The sequence below is a fragment of the Erythrolamprus reginae genome, chromosome 13 (genome assembly GCF_031021105.1).
Source record: "Erythrolamprus reginae isolate rEryReg1 chromosome 13, rEryReg1.hap1, whole genome shotgun sequence".
Lineage (NCBI taxonomy): Eukaryota > Metazoa > Chordata > Lepidosauria > Squamata > Dipsadidae > Erythrolamprus > Erythrolamprus reginae.
The window spans coordinates 12993703-13016272 of record NC_091962.1 but is presented as its reverse complement, the minus strand read 5'-3'; the positions used below and the strand labels follow the sequence as shown (position 1 = coordinate 13016272).

Here is a 22570-nt window from a genome sequence, read left to right as displayed (position 1 = left end):
TTGATGGTTAATAGATGATAGATAGATAATAGATGATAGATATAAAGTGAAAAGAGAGATGATATAGATTGATAGATGACATGGATGGATGGATGGATGGATGGATGGATGGATGGATGGATGAATGGATCGATCAACAGATTGATAGATATAGATAGATAATAGATAGATGACAGATAATAGATGATAGATATAGAGTGAAAAGAGAAATGATATAGATAGATGACATGGATGGATGGATGGATGGATGAATGGATCGATCAACAGATTGATAGATATAGATAGATAATAGATAGATGACAGTTAATAGATGATAGATATAGAGTGAAAAGAGAAATGATATAGATTGATAGATGACATGGATGGATCAATAGATTGATAGATATAGATAGATAATAGATAAATGACAGATAATAGATGATAGATTTAGAATGAAAAGAGAAATGATGATGATATGGATAGATAATAGATTGATAGGTAACCGATAGTTGATAGATAGATAGATAGATAGATAGATAGATAGCAGATAGATAGATAGATAGATAGATAGATAGATAGATAGATAGCAGATAGATAGATAGCAGATAGATAGATAGATAGATAGATAGAAGATAGATAGAAAGATAGATAGATAGCAGATAGATAGATAGATAGATAGATAGATAGATAGATAGATAGATAGATAGATAGATAGATAGATGATGGATTGATAGATGGAGAGACAGAGACAGATGAGAGAGATGATAGATCAATAGATAGATAGACAGAAAGACAAACACACACACTTACTTTCTGATTGTACAGCCCAGGGTTGGTTGAAAGATTTGGCCGCCGGAAATTCAACGTTCCCCGAGGAGGACGTGTCCTCGCTGAGTGGGGCAGCCACGTAGCTGAACAGCTGCTTTGCGTAGTGACACAGTCGCCGCTCCCACTCAGGGTGTTGATGTGAGGACTCCTTCCATCAGTCGAGACAGCTGTTAGGGGGCCCCTTGGAGCCGAGGGGCCACAAGTGAGGCCTTCATTGGGGGGCTCCTCTTGGTCCCCTTTCCAGGAGTCGGAGTGGCCCGAAGGACAGAAGGACTGTTGCAGCTCCTGCCACGAGAACACCGGAGACGCCCGGCTGAAGCGGAGCAAACGGCGGGCCTGCGCCAACTGTAGCGGCAAGGTGAGGGGGGGGCATGGCCAGCCGGCCCTACCCACCACCCCGGAAAGATTGACAAATGTCAATCTCCTGGGCCTTCCCGCAGGTGGGAGACCCCAAAGTCTCCAGAAACAAAGAGCCGGGGGAGTTTGCGGAGGGCCGGGCGGCTCAGCGGGAGCCCAGCCCTCGGCTGGAAGGGAAGGAGACTCCCGAAGGCAACGCGGAGAAGAGAGACGACGGGGAAGTCGGCCCCGGCAGGATGAGAGCCGCCAGCCGGAAGGGAGACTCTGCCGCCGGAGGTGCGTCTGGGAAGGGAGGGGGAAGAAGAGGCAGGGGGAGGGTTGTGGAAGGGGTTCTGCGGGATATGAGGCTGGATTTGGGGGCAGAGGGTGAGTATCCATCAGACACAGAAGTCCCTTTCCTTCTTTTATCTTTTATCCTCCCTCTTTCCTTCCTTCCTTTCTTTCTTTCTGTCTTCCTTTCTTTCCTTCCTTCCTTCCTTCTCTTCTTATCCTTCCCCTTTCCTCTTTTCCTTTCCCTTTCCCTTCCTCCCCCTCTATTTCTCCCCTTCTTTCCCTTTCCCCTACCTCCTTCCCTACCCCACCTTACCATTCCTTTCCTTTCCCCCATTTCTTCCTTTCCTTCCCACCCTCTCTCCTTCCTTCTTTCCATCCCTCCTCCCGCCTCCTTCGCTATTTCATTTTCTGCCTCCCTCCTGCTTCCCATCTCCCTTCTCCCCTCCCTCCTTCTTCCACCTCTTCCTATTTCTTCCTTTACCCTTTCCATCCCTCCATTCCCTCCACCCTCTTTCCATCCATCCATCTTCCCTCCCCCCATTTCTTTGTTCCATCTTTCCCACGCTTCTTCCTTCACTCTTTCCATCCATCCATCCTTCTTCCTCCCTCACTCCCCTCGCTCAGAAATCAGAAAAACTGACTTGAAAACTCGCCTCCTGCGTCCGGTCGGATTCACCCTCCTCCCCTCTCCCCTGTTTCTCTCTCCCTCTGCATCCCAGGTGCCGCCCGCCTAGAAGGGAAGCCCCTTTCCTCCAGGGAGCCCCCTCCCGAGGGGTTCCTCCCCTCCGTTGGCAAAACCACGGAGCCCTCCCCTCCCACTTGCCCTCCAAACGCGGCCGACCCTGCCAGGAACACACTCACGGCTCTCCCACCACCACCGCCCTCGAGGGGGTCCGTCGCCCCCAAATCGCATCGCCTGAAAAGCGGCCCCTGCCCCCCTTTGGAGGGGAAAAGAGAGGGGGGACACGGCCCCAGAAGTGGCGGAGAGGCCTCTTCTGCCCCGAACCCCAACGTTTCAGAGACCGAAGATCCTTCGAAAGCAGCCAGTCCGGATTCGAATTCTCCTCCCTCCTTAATTGGGACCTTCGTGGCTTCTCGACCGAGTCTCAAGGAGCCGGGGGGCCAGTCGCCCTCAGGGACCACAAAGCCCAAAGCCAGGGAGATGTTGTCCATGCTGTCCAAAGACGACCTCCCTACCAAGACATTGAGGCCGAGCCTGCAGGCCGGACTGGACATCTCCCCAATGGGGAAAGCAGTTGAAGGAGGGGGACGCCCATTTGCACAAGGAAGATACAGATAGGGGGGCCCCCATCGCAGGAGAAGACCTCCCGCCCCGGACAATCGAAGCCACGGTCTGCGCCAAGAACATCAAGGTCAGCTCTACGGGGGAGAAGGTGGTCTTGTGGACCAGGTAAGTCTTCTCCTTCCCTTTCTTGACGCCTGTCTTAGTTTTTGGGAAGCAGAGAAGTGGGCTGGCTTCATAACTAATTAATTTTTTTTAAAATAAAAAATGAATAATAGATTTTTATTGAATTTACTTGCATTTAAAAACAACATTGAAAATAGAAAAAAAAGAGACAAAAAACAAAACAAGAAAAAAATACACACACACACACAAATGCTGTCTATAATGACAGCTAAGCTGTAATCACTTATTTCTATTAGTTGCTAAGTCAATCTTGTGGCTAAATATACACAAGCTGATACAGGAGATGGGCCTATAGTCTAGAAGCTAAGGCCACTGCCATACAAAGCAGAGCCCCAGGTTCAAATCCCAGTAAGGGTGTGGCTACCCAATGAGGGCAAATAAGCCCGAAATAGATCTATAGTAGTCTCCCTTTTCATTATCAGCATATATATATATATATATATATATATATATATATATATATATATATATATATATATATATATATATGTTTTTCTTAAGTCGGATCACCCTGGTATATTTAAGGAACGTCAAATTCCAGCTGAAAACATTTTAACATATATATATATATATATATATATATATATATATATATATATATATATATATATATATTTGTTTTCGTATATATATATATGACGGTCTTGGTATATTCGGGTTTCTTCCCGTGTAGGATTTGGAAATTTCTGGCGATGTTTCGATGAGGTTTCCAAATCCTACACAGGAAGAAACCCGAATATACCAAGACCGTCATACCTGTACCCGTGAAAATCTACGAAAACAAACCCGAACTTAGAACAATCTACATACATACATACATACATACATACATACATACATGTCACATGTTTGTTTTTTGCTGAATTTGAAAATTAAGGGAGACTAGGATAGATCTATTTCGGCCTTATTTTGGCCTCATCAGCTAGCCATACCCCCTGGGACTTGAACCTGCAATCTTTGCCTTGTAAGGCAGAGAATTATCCTCTAGGCTACAGTATCCAGTCCCTTCAGCTCTGCACCAGGGAAGGGGTATATATATATATATATTTTGCGGGTAGATATAATCTGTCTAAATTCCCTTCCTCTTCCCAGGGAGGCTGACCGTGTGATCTTGACCTCCTGCCAGGAACGAGGGGCCGATCCGCAGACCTTCAGCGCTGTCTCCGAACAGCTGGGCAACAAGACCTCGGAGGAGGTGGGCCTTCCTTCCCCTGTGGCTCTCGGGACCCCCACCCTCCATGGGCTGAAATGGGTCTTCCGGGGGGGCCCCGGCAGGGCGGTGAACCTTGGAGAAAGAATCGGAAGCTGTCCAACCTTGGCCACTTGAAGTAACTGGCGGACTTCAACTCCCAGAATTCCCCAGCCATCAACTAGCTGGGGGAATTCTGGGAGTTGAAGTCCACCAGGCTTAAAAGTGGCCAAGGTTGTAGACCCCCGGTTTAGCGACTGGAGCATGCTAGCTGGGGAATTCTGGGGGAACGAAGCCCGTACATGCTCCCTGGCTGGGGATTCTGGGAGATGAATTGCAGAAACCGGCTGGGGATTGCTGGGAATTGAAGTCTTCACAAGGCAGGCTAGAGGATTCTGGGAATTGATTGATTGATTGATTGATTGCCCTTCTCCAGTGGACTCAGGGCGGCGCACAACTAAGAAGGATTACAAAATTTTAAAAGCCCAAACATTAAAAAATCCCATTCAACCCAAATACTTCTGATACCACAACCGTACAGAACCATACATGCTGTTGGGGGAATTCTGGGAGTTGGAAGTCCCTGTATTCTGGCTGAGGAATCCTGGGAATTAAAGTCCCTGTATTTTGGCCGAGGAATTCTGGGAATTGTAGTCTCTATATTCTGGCTGAGGAATCCTGGGAATTGAAGTCCCTGTATTCTGGCTGAAGAATCCTGGGAATTAAAGTCCCTGTATTTTGGCTGAGGAATTCTGGGAATTGTAGTCTCTATATTCTGGCTGAGGAATCCTGGGAATTAAAGTCCCTGTATTTTGGCTGAGGAATTCTGGGAATTATAGTCTCTATATTCTGGCTGAGGAATCCTGGGAATTAAAGTCCCTGTATTTTGGCTGAGGAATTCTGGGAATTATAGTCTCTATATTCTGGCTGAGGAATCCTGGGAATTGAAGTCCCTGTATTCTGGCTGAGGAATCCTGGGAATTAAAGTCCCTGTATTTTGGCTGAGGAATTCTGGGAATTATAGTCTCTATATTCTGGCTGAGGAATCCTGGGAATTGAAGTCCCTGTATTCTGGCTGAAGAATCCTGGGAATTAAAGTCCCTGTATTTTGGCTGAGGAATTCTGGGAATTGTAGTCTCTATATTCTGGCTGAGGAATCCTGGGAATTGAAGTCCCTGTATTCTGGCTGAAGAATCCTGGGAATTAAAGTCCCTGTATTTTGGCTGAGGAATTCTGGGAATTATAGTCTCTATATTCTGGCTGAGGAATCCTGGGAATTGAAGTCCCTGTATTCTGGCTGAAGAATCCTGGGAATTAAAGTCCCTGTATTTTGGCTGAGGAATTCTGGGAATTGTAGTCTCTATATTCTGGTTGAGGAATCCTGGGAATTGAAGTCCCTGTATTCTGGCTGAGGAATTCTGGGAATTAAAGTCCCTGTATTTTGGCCGAGGAATTCTGGGAATTGTAGTCTCTATATTCTGGCTGAGGAATTCTGGGAATTGAAGTCCCTGTATTTTGGCTGAGGAATTCTGGGAATTTAACTTCCTAAACTCTGGCCGAGGAACACTGGAAGTCCGTGTAAGTCAAGCTGGGGAATCCCAGGAGTCGAAGCCCCCCCCCCAAATCTTCCCAGCCCCTGAGAATCGCTGGTGTAAAACGTCTGCTTTGCCCCGCTTAGGTGGCCCACCGCTTCCGCGAACTGATGACCTTGTTCCACACAGCCTGCGAGGTCAGCTCGGACGAGGAGGAAGACGGGATGAGCCTCAGCCACACCGACCAGCTCTCCGACAAAGAGCCCACCCTCTCGGAGGACGAGCGGGAACAACCGGGTTGTTAAGGCCATGGAGAGGAACTTTTTGGGCCCGGGGGGGCACATTTGACACCCCTCTCTTTCCTCCACAGCTCAAGACACGGGAGATTTAAATTAAAATTTTAATTCCCCTGCACAACGTGGGCTTCTTGGAGGAGAGGGAAAAATCCCACCGCCTCTCTGTAAAAAATTTTTCCTTTTTTTTTTTAAAAAAGCAGGAAATGTATAAATTAATGGGAGGGGCGGGGGGGGGAATATTTATTGAGTGACCGTATTTGAAAGAATTAAAGCAGGATGTTGAGACAAGCGTTTCCTCCTTTTTAAACCAAAAATCTTTCCCCCGTTCGCTCAAAAAAAACGACGCAAAGGGAGAAACGTCCTCGGCAAAGGTTTTATTTCTCTTCGATTTCGAGCGCGATCCGAGCAGCATCCGCGGTGTATCCGCAAAGGAGCTCAGTCCGTGTCGTCGTCCGAGTTCTCGTCCAGGCTGCTCTTCCTGTAGCAGAGGGACAGCGTCCGCAGCTCGTCCAGCGCCTCTCGGAAGTCGTCCATCTCCACCCCGGCGGAGAAGAAACTCGCCCACCGCCGCAAGTCCGTCCCGTGCAGCTCGCGGTAAAAGCTGTCCAGGGTTTGGTATAAGCCCGCTGAAGATTGGAAGGCGGCTAAGACCGGGATGCTCTCGACCCCTGTAGAGGAGAGGAAATCGCCGAGTGGTGAGCTTTCCGGGGTCGGCTGAATTAGTAAGTGACAGGCCGTGATTTTTTGCAGGATTCAGTACTCTGATTGGGCCCTCCCTTCGCCCCCCCCCCCCAGCCTGGTTGATTATAGTTATATAGGTTTTTGTTTTTCTCAACCTTGGTAGATGTTTGGACTTCGATACCCAGAATTCCCCAGGCAGCAAGAGTCCACTTCTTTAAAAAGCAGGCTGCCTGGGGGATTCTGGGAGTCGAAGTCCACCCATATTAAATTATGCCGGCTGGGGGATTCTGGGAGTTGAAGTCCACCCATCTTAAATTATGGCGGCTGGGGGATTCTGGGAGTTGAAGTCCACCCATCTTAAATTATGGCAGCTGGGGGATTCTGGGAGTTGAAGTCCACCCATTTTAAATTATGGCAGCTGGGGGATTCTGGGAGTTGAAGTCCACCCAACTTAAATTATGGCAGCTGGGGGATTCTGGGAGTCGAAGTCCACCCATCTTAAATTATGGCAGCTGGGGGATTCTGGGAGTCGAAGTCCACCCATCTTAAATTATGGCAGCTGGGGGATTCTGGGAGTCGAAGTCCACCCATCTTAAATTATGGCAGCTGGGGGATTCTGGGAGTTGAAGTCCACCCATCTTAAATTATGGCAGCTGGGGGATTCTGGGAGTTGAAGTCCACCCAAGTTAAATTATGGCAGCTGGGGGATTCTGGGAGTTGAAGTCCACCCATCTTAACCCTCCTGTTCTGTTTAAGAAAAGTAACAAATCTTCTGTTCCCGGGTCACCCTGACCCGGACCGAAAACTCTTCATTTGCAGTGCTTATGTTTGGTCTTTTTGAAAGCTTTTTTCACTTGGAAAGTAGTCTGAACATTTCTGCACACAATGATATGAAAATTGAAATGAAAAAAGTAAATCTTATTGGTTTATTTTGCGGATATAATGCACGCCCCCCCTGTTTTTGTGAAATTTTTTTCAATTTATGGATAGTTTTGCTTGCAAAATGCATTCTATTTTACTAAAGTTGGTATGGGATTGGTAGCTTGAACATTTCTGAACATAATGATATGAAAATTGAACTGGAAAAATTGATGCATATTGGTTTATTTTGTTGATGAAATGCACGCCCCCCCCGTTTTTTTTAAATAGTCTTCACTTTATGGATAGTTTTGCTAGCAAAATACATTCTATTTTACTAAAGTTGGTGTGGGATTGGTAGCTTGAACATTTCTGAACATAATGATATGAAAATTGAACTGGAAAAATTGATGCATATTGGTTTATTTTGCACATAAAGTATGCCTCAATTATTTCAATTTATATAAAAATTATGCTGTTAATTTCAAACTTACATACTTTTTTTTAGTAAAATGGATTTGTTTCATAAAATTAGTTCTCTGGCTACAATGTGGTTGATTTTCAAAAGGATATTCCAAATATTTCTAGACAAATATGTATAAACAGTGACAATAATGGCACACAGCAAGGCCGAGGGGGGGTGGCCCTTTTGTGGCAAAAATAAACCAATAAGAACCATTTTTTTCAGTTCATTTATATTTTTCTTATATTCAGAAATGTTCAATTTAGTATATCAAACCTTTTGGGGGAAAATTCCTTAGGGATTTATAGCCTTAAAAAATAGAAATTGACACGAAATTAAAAAAGGATGGGGGGAGGGGCTTTTTGATCAAAATAAAAATATAAGTCTCAATTTTTCCAGTTCAATTTTCATATCATTATGTTCATAAATGTTCAAACTAGTTTTCCAGTTGAAAAAGTTTTCAAAAAGATCAAATTCAAGTACCTAAAAAAATTATTTTTGGTCCGGTCACATACGAACAGAAACAGATTCAAAGTTATGATTTTTTTTTGCCCAGAAAACAATTAGCCACCACCCCAAAAATATTTTTTGATGATCAGCATTGTTAAATTGAGTAAATGAATGCCTAAGATTTTAAAGAATATTTCGGATTTGGAGCATAAAAAAATAAAAAGTGAAAATGGTTGCAAGCAGCCAAGGGGGGGGGGGGGGAGGCCTTATTTCTGATGTTAAAAAACCAATAAGAATCATTTTTTTCAGTTGCTTTATATTTTTCTTATATTCAGAAATGTTCAAGCTACCAATCCCACACCAACTTTAGTAAAATAGAATGCATTTTGCAAGCAAAACTATCCATAAATTGAAAAAAATTTCACAAAAACGGGGGGGGGGGGGGCGTGCATTATATCCGCAAAATAAACCAATAAGATTTACTTTTTTCATTTCAATTTTCATATCATTGTGTGCAGAAATGTTCAGACTACTTTCCAAGTGAAAAAAGCTTTCAAAAAGACCAAACATAAGCACTGCAAATGAAGAGTTTTCGGTCCGGGTCAGGGTGACCCGGGAACATAAGATTTGTAACTTTTTTTGCCCAGCAAAAACTAAGCCCCCCACCCCCCCAAAAAAATTCTCATAGAGAGAACCCCTGAAATGATGAATAGTCATGAAATTTCAAGTTTCAGATATGCAGGGAAAATTTTTTACAGGGACTCAAACTTGGCTTCGGGTCACATACGACCCGAACAGAACAGCAGCGTTAAATTATGGCAGCTGGGGGATTCTGGGAGTTGAAGTCCACCTATCTTAAATTATGGCAGCTGGGGGATTCTGGGAGTTGAAGTCCACCCAACTTAAATTATGGCAGCTGGGGGATTCTGGGAGTGGAAGTCCACCCAATTTTTTAAAATTGCCAAGGTGAGAAACACTGCTAGTGAAACCATTTGGTACGACCAACCACAGTGATAACTAAGGACAGGCAACTCCTAAGCCACACTCTGTGTGTGTGTGTGTGTCCTTACTTGGTGGGCCGAACGACGGCTTCTCCAAGAGGAACCCGTGCTTGTTCAAGGCAGGCGAGAAAAACTGGGGGTAGGGAGGCAGCAGCTTGCTGGGCCCTTGCAGCAAAAGGGAGGCACTGTTGGGGGAAACGTATTTGGGGGTGTTGAAGGGGAATGCTCCCCTCCCCCAATCGTCTCTCCTCTCCCCCCCCCCCCTTCTCCTCCTCTCACCAACCTCAGTGTCCGGGGGGAGACGTTGTGTAAGTAACGGGCCAGCACTTCCTGGCCGGTCTCACACAGATGAAGGGCGGACTTGGGTTCGGTTCCTGCAGGGGGGTTACTGGAAGGAAGAAGGGAAAAAGTCTTAACATTTACAACAGGGGCAGAGCTGGATTGTGAAGAGGACCAAGATACAGTGATCCCCCGATTATCGCGAGGGTTCCGTTCCAAGACCCCTCGCGATAATCGATTTCTCGCGATGTAGTGGTGCGGAAGTAAAAACACCATCTGCGCATGCGCACCCCTTTTTCCATGGCCGCGCATGCACAGATGGTGTTTTTACTTCCGCACCTGGGAAGACCCAGCAGCTGAGGAGCCGCCTGCCTGCCCTCTTGTCCGCCGCTTTTCAGCTTGTCCGCCGCTTGTCTGCTTGTCTGGCCGCCGCTTTTTTTGTCCGCCCGCCGCTTGTCCGCCGCTCTGGGAGTTGAAGACCCAGGGAAGGTTCCTTCGGCCACCCACCAGCTGATCTGCTCGGCAGCGCAGTAGCAACGAGGAGCCGAAGATGGGGTTTCCCCGTTGCCCACGCAAAGGGGAAACCCCATCTTCGGCTCCTCGCTGCTACTGCGCTGCCGAGCAGATCAGCTGGTGGGCGGCCGAAGGAACCTTCCCTGGGTGCCGCCCGCCGCTCGAGAGCAAGAGGGGGAGAGATAGAGAAAGAGAGAGAAGGAAAGAAAGAGATGAGAGAGGGAGGAAGAGAGTGTGAGAGAGGAAGAAGCAAGATAGAGAAAGAGAGAGAGAAAGAAAGATGAGAAAGGAAGGGAGTGACGTCATCGGGTGGAAAAATCGCGATATAGCGTTTCGCAAAGATCGAGATCGCGAAACTCGGGGGATCACTGTATATGTTTAATTCCAGTCGCTTTCTCTCCAAAGAGCGGTCTCCGAAATAGCACGGAGGCCCCCCCAAAATCTGATTATTCCCCCAACTGGTTCCTTTCCTTAGCGGACACGTTAGGAAGCGGAACGTTTAAAAAGATATTTTATTTAGTCGAGCACCTCGAAATGATATTAAACTAACCAAAGTTTCTTTGCAACCCCCCCAAAGCCTGTCACAACCCTCTTAAAAATGTTTGGAAAATTGAAAAGCTGGGAAAAATTTTTTGAAATGGCCTTAAAACAGGTGACCACCGATTGTTTGTGAAATTTATCGTCTTAACCAGGAGGTAATTCTTTGGCGGCCATTCCACCCTTTCACGCTTAATGACCATTGTAGTATTCCCCATGGTTCCCTGATCAAAATTCAGAACTGTCCCACATTTATGACGAGGGGCCTCACGCTCCAACGGCCAAAAGTCAGACGGGGAAGCCCACAACCGCTGTACATGTTGTGTTACTGGCGGTCTCCCTTGGCAAAAGTGGCAAAAAAGGCCGTCGAAGGGAACGGAACTTGCTCAGCGACAAGAATTGCGGGCTCAATTGAGGTCGTACGTTATCTGCATTTGTGCATCGGACTTTGTAAAGGTTTTTTTTTAATAAAAATAATACAGAAATAAGGCTCAGCCGTGCTGGCAAATCCCCCCCCCTCCCCAATTTATTGGCAAAGAGGAACATAAACACACAAAGACTCACAAAAACCCACCCTGTAAGAGTGTGGACGCAAACCACGTACACGTCCCAACAGACCCACCTCACTTGTTGCCGCTTGCCGATCCCGCGCAACACAACCGACTGAGCAAAGCAGACGGCATCGCTTCGGCTGCCGCAAGACGACAACGGACGCCAAGCTGCGCTGGGTTGTTGGTTGTGCAAGGCGTCGGGGAGGGACTGGTTTTCGGCCACAGGGAAGGGCAGGGCGGCCGAGGCCTCTGCGACCTGGGGAGGGGGGGAGAGAAACGGTGTGAGTGTGAGTATGTCTCTTTTCAAGGGGGGTACAATGCACATTCACACCCCAGTGGTTCCCCAAAAACCAAGATCTAACCAGGACTATCTAGGTTTCAACCTGATCTGAAGACAATAAGAGCGGTGTGTGAGTGTGTGTGTCTTCTTTTTTTTTAAATTTCAAGACAAAACAAAGACACAAACAAAAACACACAACAAAAAATAGGAGCCAGAGCTGCTCCATTCTTATCAGAAGGCCCGAAAAAAGGAAAAGAGAATCTTACAGATCATATTAGGAAAAATAGAAAAAGTAAAAGAAGATATATATTATATTTATTATTTATTTATTGGATTTGTATGCCGCCCCTCTCCGGATGTTATATGTTACTACTATTTACAGAATTTATGTAATTTTATACCATCTAATATAATATATACTGTTACATAGATGTTCTTTTATTCAGCCAATCGTAAAACTTATACACCAAATTTTGTAATATTCCGATTCTTCCTGTCCCTTTAATCTCCTCGTCATCATATCCATTTCAGCGCAGTCAGTAATCTTATTATTTCTTCTTCCTTTGGGGTTTCGGCATCTTTCCATCTTTGTGCATAAACTCACCTGGTTGCCGTTAGGATATATATTAATAAATATTGAATTTCTTTTTTATATTTTTGAGAAGGAAGAAAAACCCTGGATTCTATCCAACTTCTTCTTGTATAATTTATTTTAGCCATTTCTCAATTAATTCCAGTAAAGCTTTAAGGCAGGTCCACCACTGATGGTAATATGTGCCTATCTCTTTTTTACATTTCCAACAATTTCCTATTTGGACCGGGAGTCACTGCTCACAGTCACTCATGCCCTCATCACCTCGAGGCTCGACTACTGTAACGCTCTCTACATGGGGCTACCTTTGAAGAGTGTTCGGAAACTTCAGATCGCGCAGAATGCAGCTGCGAGAGCAATCATGGGCTTCCCCAAATATGCCCATGTTTCACCAACACTCCGCAGTCTGCATTGGTTGCCGATCAGTTTCCGGTCACAATTCAAAGTGTTGGTTATGACCTATAAAGCCCTTCATGGCACTGGACCAGATTACCTCAGGGACAGCCTTCTGCTGCACGAATCCCAGCGTCCAGTTAGGTCCCACAGAGTGGGTCTTCTCCGGGTCTCATCAACCAAACAATGTCGCTTGGCGAGACCCAGGGGAAGATCCTTCTCTGTGGCGGCCCCGGCCCTCTGGAACCAACACCCCCCAGAGATTAGAATTGCCCCCACCCTCCTTGCCTTTCATAAGCTTCTTAAAACCCACCTCTGCCGTCAGGCATGGGGGAACTGAGATACACTTTCGCCCTAGGCCTTTACAATTTTATGCATGGTATGTTTGTAGGTATGTTTGGTTTTTATATAATGGGTTTTAACTGTTTTTAGTATTGGATTATACTGTTTTGTTACTGTTGTTAGCCGCCCCGAGTCTGCAGAGAGGGGCGGCATACAAATCCAATAAATAATAATAATAATAATAATAATAATAATAATAATAATAATAATAATAATTCGGTGTGTATGTGTGTCTTCAAGTGACTTAACAACGGTTCGTTTATTTGCCAAGCTCATCGAAATGATATTAAAGTGACCACAATATCTGTGGGGTCCTCAAGGCATGTCGCAACTTTGAGCGTGCCCCCCCACCTGATGTTTGGAAAAACACGTCCTTAAACAAGTCGTCCTCGCCTTTAATGACCATTTGTTTGTGAATGTTTCTTCTTTCATCAAATGTATTGGCGACCCGTCTTAACCGCGAGATCATTCTTGCCAGCTTACGGTTTGGAGACCATTACGGTGGCACTGAAGTGAGAGACTTACGACCGTTTTCCCCCCACACTTAACAACCGTCGAGACAACGGTCAACATGATGAAAATTCACACGCTCGGCCAACCGGCTCGTATTTACAACGGTTGGCAGTTTCCCGGCGTCAACGCGACCCTAACTTTGTGAGCTTCCAACAAGCCGAGTTTAACAAGGGGGATCCAGATTCACTTACCGACCGGCCTACTCAACGACTGGAATGCTTTCACTTTGGTAAAATGGGAGGCGAAAAAACGCAATTAAACTTTGCTTGGTTAGCGAGATGAAACCTCGGGCTCGATTCGCGGTCGCAAGTCGAGGACTACTGTACCTTCCTTCCGGAAAAATTCAGGCTATCGGTCAGGTTGGACATGGTGATATCCGACGCCTGGAGCCGGTAGGGGATGGTCAGCGTGTCCAGGGCGGTGGCGAGAATGGCGCTGGTGTGATAATCCAGAGAAGGCTAGAGAGAATTTGTAAAAAAAAAACGATTAAAAATTCTCTTTTACGGAGATGTTTTAACCGAAGTTTATTCGGGACGATGCTTTTATAACTGCTTTTATCATCGGGGTTTTAACTGAAGGCAATCCTCGATTTATGACCGTCATTGAGCCTTTCTGCAGCTCAGGGAGATGCTATCGAAATCCGGACGCTTGGCCAGCCTTGCTTCCTTACTTTAAGACGGTTTACGGCCGCAATTTCCCGAGATTTCCTTTCCACGAACTTCCGACAAGCGGGGAAACGTTCGGATTCATTTTACAACCTGCACCTTGCAGGGATTCGCTTAGCGACGGTGGCCAAGGGAAACGGGGCCAGAATCAATGAGCAAAGGTCTGGCTTTGCCGTGGAAATTTCGGGTGGTCATACGGCCGAGGATTGCCTGTGCTGGGAACTCCGGGACCAGGATCGCCCCATAAATTCCTCCCCACCCTCGTTCTGCAGCCCCAAAGTGTCACGTGTTCGAATGCTCACCTCGTAGCGGAGGTACGGCAGGGCCACCGGACTGCCAGGTTTCAGCCCCAGGCTTCCGTTTAGCGACAAGGGGCAGAAGAGGGAACTCTGGCTGGACAGACGGGCGATGCCCAGAGCCGTGTTCATCAGCCGGTAGAAACTCCGATGGGGGAGCTGCCAAGAAGGAACGAAAAGACCCACTGGATCTCACCAGCCCAGTGTGCGTCCGGGGCACGGGAGCCTCGAGAGGTTATTCCACACTCCCGGCGCTTTGGCCCATGCGGGAGTTCTGGTTTCGACATCCTGAACTTGGCGTTCTGCCCTCCGCAAGGTGCTAGTCCTCAGTGAGCCCTGGGAAATATTTTTCTTGATCTCCCGGGCCACTGATGAGAAGACAAAGAGAGCCAGTTTGGGTGTAGTGGTTCAGGGGCTGACTTGTAAACCAGGAGAGTGGGAGTTCTAGTCTTGACTTAGGCAGGAAAGGTAGCTGGGTGACTTTGGGCCGATCTCCAGGAGACGGTGAGTTCTAGACTTGACTTAGGCATGTAAATCGGCTGGGTGACTTTGAGCCAATCACCAGGAGAGTGGGAGTTCTAGTCCCATATTAGGCATGAAAGTCAATTGGGTGACTGTGGGCCAATCACCAGGAGACAGTGACTTCTAGTTCTGTCTTAGGCGCCACAGCCAGCTGAGTGACATTGGGCCGGCCCCTCCCTCTTACCCCAACCAACCTCACAGGGTTGTCGTTGTGGGGAAAATAGGAGGAAGACTCGCTATTTCTACAATCTCGAATCATTCACAAAAATAATAAAGCCAGGAGAAAACTCTTAAAAATGCGTAAAAATCCAGACTCACGCTAGATTGAAGGACAGGCGCCAGCCCGCAAGTCAGGATGCCTTTCCCCGCGTATTCGTCCTGCAGCAGCTCCACGACCTTGGACCCGATCCCCGAGAACCCGTTGTGCAGGTCGCAGAGCAGCTGGAAGCCCTGGAGGAGGAGGAAAAAGGGGGCGACGGTGATTTTGGGGGGATTTATTGCAGAGCCAATGGAAAAAGTATGCAAATAGGAATGGGAATCGGGGATTGGCAGGAGAAAGAGCTGGTGTGTGTGTGTGTGTGTGACTTCCGAGGGTTGCTGAACTACAACTCCCAGTAGGCCAAGCTGGTGGTGCCAGTGGGACCTGGATTTTAGAAGCCCCAGGATTTCTCCCTGCGCCTTGTACAAGAGTGGGGTGGGGTGGGGGATGTCTCCGAACTTGGCAACTTTTAAGACTTGCAACTCCCAGAATTCCCCACCCACCCATGCCAAAATCCCCTAGCTGTCTTGAATGCCTAAGTCAAGACTAGAACTCCCAATCTCCTGGTAATTGGCCCAAAGTCACTCAGCTGCCTTTCATGATTATGGCAGGACTAGAACTCCCAATCTCCCGGTGATTGGCTCAAAGTCACCCAGCTGCTTTTCATGCTTAAGGCAGGACTAGAACTCCCAATCTCCCAGTGATTGGCTCAAAGTCACCCAGCTGCTTTTCATGCTTAAGGCAGGACTAGAACTCCCTGTCTCCTGGTGATTGGCTCAAAGTCACCCAGCTGCTTTTCATGCTTAAGGCAGGACTAGAACTCCCTGTCTCCTGGTGATTGACTCAAAGTCACCCAGCTGCTTTTCATGCCTAAGGCAGGACTAGAACTCCCTGTCTCCTGGTGATTGACTCAAAGTCACCCAGCTGCTTTTCATGCTTAAGGCAGGACTAGAACTCCCTGTCTCCTGGTGATTGACTCAAAGTCACCCAGCTGCTTTTCATGCTTAAGGCAGGACTAGAACTCCCTGTCTCCTGGTGATTGACTCAAAGTCACCCAGCTGCTTTTCATGCTTAAGGCAGGACTAGAACTCCCTGTCTCCCGGTGATTGGCTCAAAGTCACCCAGCTGCTTTTCATGCTTAAGGCAGGACTAGAACTCCCTGTCTCCTGGTGATTGGCTCAAAGTCACCCAGCTGATTTTCATCCCTAAGCCAAAACTAGAACTCCCAGTCTCCTGGTGATTGTGAATTCTGGGAGTTAAAGCCCACAAGTCTGAAAAAGTTGCCAAGGTCGGGGAATCCCTGCTTTACAGCCACGGGGAGGGGGGGGGATGCAACGGGGGACACACACATAAGATCCCGCGCTGGGGGGGAGGGGCTTACTCACCTGCAAGTAATCGCACTCTTCCACATAGAAGTGGAGCCGATCCTCTAGTTCCTCCAAGTAGTGTCCATCCTGCAGGAGTTTCTCTCCTTGTCCAAACGCCTCCAGACGGCTGGACTCCCTGCAACGGACGGGAAACCGAATTCGGGCCGGTCCTCCCCCTCCCATCCCACAAATTGGGAGAAGAGCTCCCCCCCTCCCTCTTCGCCGGGACCCCTGACTCACTCCTCTCGGTTGTATTCGTGGATGGTCAGGATGGTCCGCGGGTGGAATTTGGTACGGAGATAGTCTGACCAAGCGGGGGCCGGGCTCTCCGACGCAAGCGGCTTGGCGAGTTGCCGTGGCTTTCCTGGGAGGGAAAAGTTACCACCAGGAGATGCATGGGCTGTTTTTCACTTGGCAGCGAGTTGTTTGCAATGGGGACCGAGGCCTTGAGCTTGTGAGGCTATTGCTGGCTAATATAAAACCTAACATAGGGGCTCCTAAGCTTGGCCATTTGAAGCCTAGTGGACTCCAACTCCCAGAGTTCTGCTGGCTGGGGAATTCTGGGAGTGCTGGCTGGGGAATTCTGGGAGTTGAAGTCCCACTAGGCCTGGAGAGCTGCCTGATCCAACAGGAGGGAGTTCACAAAATTATACAAATAAAATAAAATTAAAATTAAATGGTTAAACTAACTTAAATCTATAATCGGAGTAAAAGACATTAATAAAAACAAATAAAATTTAATAAACATGAAACACAATGAACATAGAATTAAATATGCCAGTGAAATGAAAAATAACATAAAATCAAATGATTAAATCAAATTTATAATTAAAAGTCAAATTAATGAAAATAAAATGCAACGAAATGGAATGAAATGTAGTAAAATAGAATTGATGGACTTAAAATTAATTTAAATGAAATTCAGTTATTAAATTTATAATTGAAATGAAACTAAAATGAAAACAAAAATGAAATGCAATTAAATTCAATCAAAACAAGCCTGCAAAGATTTAGGGCTGGAAAAAATCCTGCAAGCTGGGGAAGATCCTTAGCACCTAGTTAGGGCTGGGGGAAAAAGCTTGGGGGGGGGAAACTACATTCGTAGTATAAAACACCCAAATTTTCAGCCTCTTAAAGGGGAAAAGGTGACTCTTATACTCTGAAAAATATGGTAAAATGCAATAAAATTTAGATAAAGCTGGCAAGCTCCATGACAGTTAAACTCTAATTGAGTACTGCATGCAATACACACACCTCTATTTTTAACACCAGGGAGGCTCCTGGATGCAGAGTCACCATTGGAAAATCTGTCAATCTGAAATGAGAAAAAAATAAAATCAGATCTCTGGTCTCAGTTCTTCTCACCGCAAGACCGAGGCGACGTTCCTTGTGGGGAAAAGGAAGATTTATCCCATGGCTCCGAAGGAAGGAAGTAAAGAAGGAAAGAAAGAAGTAAGGGAAGAAAGGAGGAAGGAAGGAAGGAAGAGGAAAGAAGGAAAAAAAGGAAGGAAGAAAGAAAGGGAAAAAAGGAAGGAAGGAAGACAGGAAGGGAGGAAGAAAGAAAAAGGATAGAGAGATGGTTGATGATAGATAGATAGATGGTAGATAAATTGTATGTATGTATGTATGTATGTATGTATGTATGTATGTATGTATGTATGTATGTATATAACATATTTTTGCTGCGGAGGAAGAAAGACTGGTATAGATCTATTTCAAGCTATTTTGCTCTCATCAGTTAGCTATACCCTTACTGGGATTTGAACCTGAGGAGTCTGCCTGTAAGGCAGTAGCTTTAACCTCCAGGCCACAGGCTCTCCTCCTCTCAGCTTGTACCAGGTGAAGAGTTATATATTTTTTTTTGTCAAATCAACCTGTGGTCTAGCCTTACAGGCAGACACACCAGGTTCAAGTCCCGGTACGTCTACGGGCTAGCTGATGAGAGCAAAATAGCTTGAAATAGATCTATACTAGTCTTCCTTCCTTGTCATTATCAGTAAAAATATGTTACACATATAGAATATGGTTTGTTGGCTATTAAAAATTTAACTGGCTTGGATATGACCCCTGGAGGGGGCCGAGAGAAGCATATCTCCAATGGAGATTTTACACTCGGACGAAGTCAGTAGGGACTGACGAAAGCTTAGTAATTTTTTAGTAGTTTTAAAATAAATTTTAACTGTTCTGGAGATCATGAAGGCTACTGCCTCTTTATTTATAACTATACCTGGAACTCGCATTTTTAGAACAATTCTCTCTCTGTCTCTCTCTCTGTGTATGTGTAACTTTTTTTAAAATTTATTTATTTATTTATTCATTCATTCATTCATTCATTCATTTATTGGATTTGTATGCCGCCCCTCTCCCGGAGACTCGGGGCGGCTAGCAGCGACAATAAAACAGTGTACAATAGTGACATAATACTAAAAACGATTAAAAACCCATTAATATAAAAACCAAACATACATACATACATACCATGCATAGAATTGTAAAGGCCTAGAGGGAAAGAGGATCTCAATTCCCCCATGCCTGATGGCAGAGGTGGGTTTTAAGTAGCTTACGAAAGGCAAGGTGGGTGGGGGCAATTCTAATCTCTGGGGGGAGTTGGTTCCAGAGGGCCGGGGCCGCCACAGAGAAGGCTCTTCCCCTGGGTCCCGCCAAGCGACATTGTTTAGTTGACGGGACCCGGAGAAGATCCACTCTGTGGGACCTAACTGGTCGCTGGGATTCGTGCATACGTATACATACACATATACACATGGGGGAAGAAACACCCATTCCTAGACACGAAGGGGAGAAAGAGAGAGGCTCACCTCAGGCTGCTGGAGGCCTTCCAAATCGGGACTGGGAGCCACTGGGTTTTGCTGGTGTGTTGTGAGGTTGCCTTTCCTGGAAGAGAGAAGATCCGTTCGTGTGAACCGCGACGACAGGAAACACAGATTGTCGTTGACTTATACCACCACAATCAGGACTAGAATCTCCGTGGCTAAGGTAAATGGTTCTTAAGTGAGCGCGGTCTGGTTTTAGCCCCCTCTTTCGCCTGGGTTCGTCAAGCGGAAACCCCCCCCCCCCCCGTTATTTAATGAATCTCCCGGTCGTTAAGCAAATTGGGCTTTTGCGTTGACTTGACTTGTTGGGAACCAGCTGGGAGATTGGCAAAGGATGACCCACTATGATGATTATAGAATGAGGAGGTTTCCCCATAGGGGACTTTGCAAAGGGGCACCCCTTTCCCACAAACACTGCAAGGCCTAGCAAACCCTACTTAACCCACGAGCAGAGTTTTCAAATTGAGAAAAATCAATGGCTTGCGTTTTTTACACCTTAAGCCAATTGGAAAGAACACTTGCTAAACAAACCACATTCATCTCGGTTCTGCAGGCCACATCCACTGCGAAACGTGGCTTGCTTTTTTTAATGATTTTTTATTTTTTTTTAATTTCAAAGTTAAATTTATTTATCTTTTATTTCCAAGTTGAAAAGGACAAAAAGAAGGAAACAAACGTAAAATAACAACATCAAGAAATTGCAGTTGAAAATTTTTAAATGTTCAGCTGACCGAGTTTCGTGTTTAAATTATAATAGTAGTAGTAGTAGTAATAAATCACAGCCTGTCAGGTGCAAAAGGCCAGTGTACTTGGATCTGCACGTATCATACGAAAATACATCACACAGTCCTACACTTCTGGGAAGTGTTCGACTTGTGATATTATGATACAAAATCCTGCATATCAATCTTGTTTGCTGTGTATTGCTGTTTTTTGTAAATTGTTGTTATTTTGAAGGCACCGTATCAACCACTAGCACCAATCAATATTTGTGATACATTTTAAAGGTTCAGTTGACTGAGTTTCATGTTTAATGAATAAAATATAATAATAATATTAATATTAATAATAATAATAATCTTAAGATACTTGGTTGATACCTAGGATGCTGGAAGCAACCCATATCAACCATTAGCGCCAATCAATGATATTTATGATGCATTTTTAAATTTTCACTTGATGTGAGTGTAATGAATAAAATATAATAATAATAATAGTAATAAATAATAATAATAATAATCTTAAGAAGATACTTGGTTGATACCTAGGTTGCTGGAAGCAACCCATTAGCGCCAATCAATAATATTTATGATGCATTTTTAAATTTTCAGTTGATGTGAGTTTAATGAATAAAATATAATAATAACAACATGTGTGCAAAAAAACCCCCAAAGAAAACAAATAACAAATACAGTCCAGTTCAATTATACAGCAATATTCAGTTTGCATTTAAAATATTTTTATGAATGTAGCCCTAGCGTGAGGCCGGGGTAAATCATTATAAGGAATAAATAAATAAACAAATAAAACAACTAACTGCCTTTGATTTTAAAAAAAATCCACTCACCAAGCTACAGGCATGTTTGTTTTCGGATCCTCGTACAGGTACCCCTCCTGTTTCAAAGTGGCCAGACTTTCTGCCCAGAAATAAAACAGTTTTGTATAATTTTTAGAGACCCTTTTGGGCTGAAACACATCGGCTTCAACTTAAAACTCCCAACTGCCACTGAAATTTCCGCCGCTAAGCGAGGCAGACATGAGCCGATTTCACAAACCTCCCCATCTCCTGCCAGGCTTCTCAGCAAGAATTTACCGCCTCTTTTTGAGTCTCACCTTTGAGATCCATAATGATAAGACGGGGGGTAAACGTCTCGCGACCCTGCAGTGTCCTCCCCGTTCGAAACAGGACATCGTGCTGAATGGCTTCGTCTAAGTCGGAAGCCGTGGGGTTGGATAAGAACAGCGCTTCCTAGAAGAGGCAGAAATTTAAGCGGTTGATACTGTGTTATCTACTATTGCAATAAGTGGGGATGGAGTTATTTTGATAACAGAGTAAAGAGAATTGGAAGGGTTCTTGTAGGTCATCTAGCCCACCCCCCACCCCACCCCCAAATATGGGAGATCCAATTGCAAAGATTTCCACCAGGATCTGCAGGAGGGGGGAAAAATACGGAAAGGAAGGAATCTTCCTTTGTAGCAGCCAACCTAAACTTTTGAAGCCCTAATTAGCTCAGGGTGGACTACCTTGCAGGGCTGTTATGAGGATGACAGCATGGTGGGGCTGAAGAAGGAAAAGAAAGCAAAGCCATGCATGCTGCTTTAAATTTTAAATAATTATTAATACTTATTAATTTTATTAATAATTAAAATTAAATTAATATTAATTTAATTAAAATTAATAAATAAAATAATAATTAATTAAATCGAAAGTGACATGTATGGCTTTGCTTTTTTAAAAAAATAATTAATTAAAATTGATTGGCACGTGCAAACACACCAGCCTCCCACATGCACAGTTGCTGGTAGCTTCACTAGAGGTAGGTTAACGCGGAAGTTCATAAGCCCCGCCCTCCGTACGGGGGCCCAATCGCGCGTTTCCCCTGGAATGACGCCATCAAACCCTTGCTTTCCACCACCCCCTCCCGTCCGTGCCGGCGCATGCGCACCCCCTCCCGCTCGCCTCACCTGAAGGCCCCACCAGTGGGCGCCTACGCTCCCCGCGTAGTGGCCCAGCTGAAGCGTCAGCACCTCGCGGACCCCCGACATTCCCTCCGTTCTCGGGTCGGACGCCGCCGGCCTACAGGGAGAGCGGCATAGGCGAGACCGGGCGTTGAAAAAAGTTGACGGGAGGAAGGAAGGGTTTAAAAATAATCATTAAAAATAATTTTAAAATTCCGTCTGCGCAGGCGCGAGTGTCGATCTTAGGCGCCGGCGCGTCGCGCGCGATTGAAGGGGACGGGGAAAGCCCACGCAGTCTTTTCATTGGCTTCCACCGGCCACCAATCAGGAGGGAGCCGCCCACGACTTCCCTCTTAACCTTCAGTATAGATTGGGACCTTATTAGTGGATAAGAGTGGGGGAGGGACTTCCGGTGAGGACAAGCCCTGTCCCTCTAATCCCTTTCGTCCTTGTCACTGCAGAGCCGCTCCGCCTCTTTGCATCTCTATGGTAGTCTTCTGGAACTAATGCAGAGAATTGGCTCCTAACAAATTTGGAGTGGATTTTGTTTCCATTGCGGCATATTTTATTTATTTATTCATTCATTCATTCGACTTATGTGCTGCCCAATCCCGA

General features: G+C 45.7%; 2 protein-coding genes across 2 annotated transcripts in view; one reads left to right on the top strand and one right to left on the bottom strand.

Annotated features, from left to right (window-relative positions):
* The window catches only part of GON4L (gon-4 like), a 46492-nt gene extending 40525 nt beyond the window's left edge, over positions 1–5967 (top strand). Inside the window, 6 exon segments of the mRNA XM_070766479.1 lie at positions 1052–1165; positions 1248–1440; positions 2157–2700; positions 2702–2848; positions 3959–4061; positions 5734–5967. Of these exon segments, the coding sequence (XP_070622580.1) occupies positions 1052–1165; positions 1248–1440; positions 2157–2700; positions 2702–2848; positions 3959–4061; positions 5734–5892 (1260 nt within the window). The 3' untranslated portion in view covers positions 5893–5967.
* A 275-nt stretch (positions 5968–6242) lies between these two features.
* On the bottom strand, positions 6243–22281 carry MSTO1 (misato mitochondrial distribution and morphology regulator 1). Its single transcript, XM_070766480.1, has 14 exons — positions 21962–22281; positions 21110–21245; positions 20844–20913; positions 19262–19337; positions 17700–17760; positions 16686–16809; positions 16464–16581; positions 15138–15269; positions 14304–14456; positions 13663–13794; positions 11288–11472; positions 9620–9724; positions 9406–9521; positions 6243–6551 (listed from the first exon to the last, which is right to left on the bottom strand). The coding sequence occupies exons 1-14, from the start codon at positions 22040–22042 to the stop codon at positions 6319–6321; spliced, it is 1722 nt and encodes a 573-aa protein (XP_070622581.1). The 5' UTR covers positions 22043–22281; the 3' UTR covers positions 6243–6318.
* Positions 22282–22570: the final 289 nt, after the last annotated feature.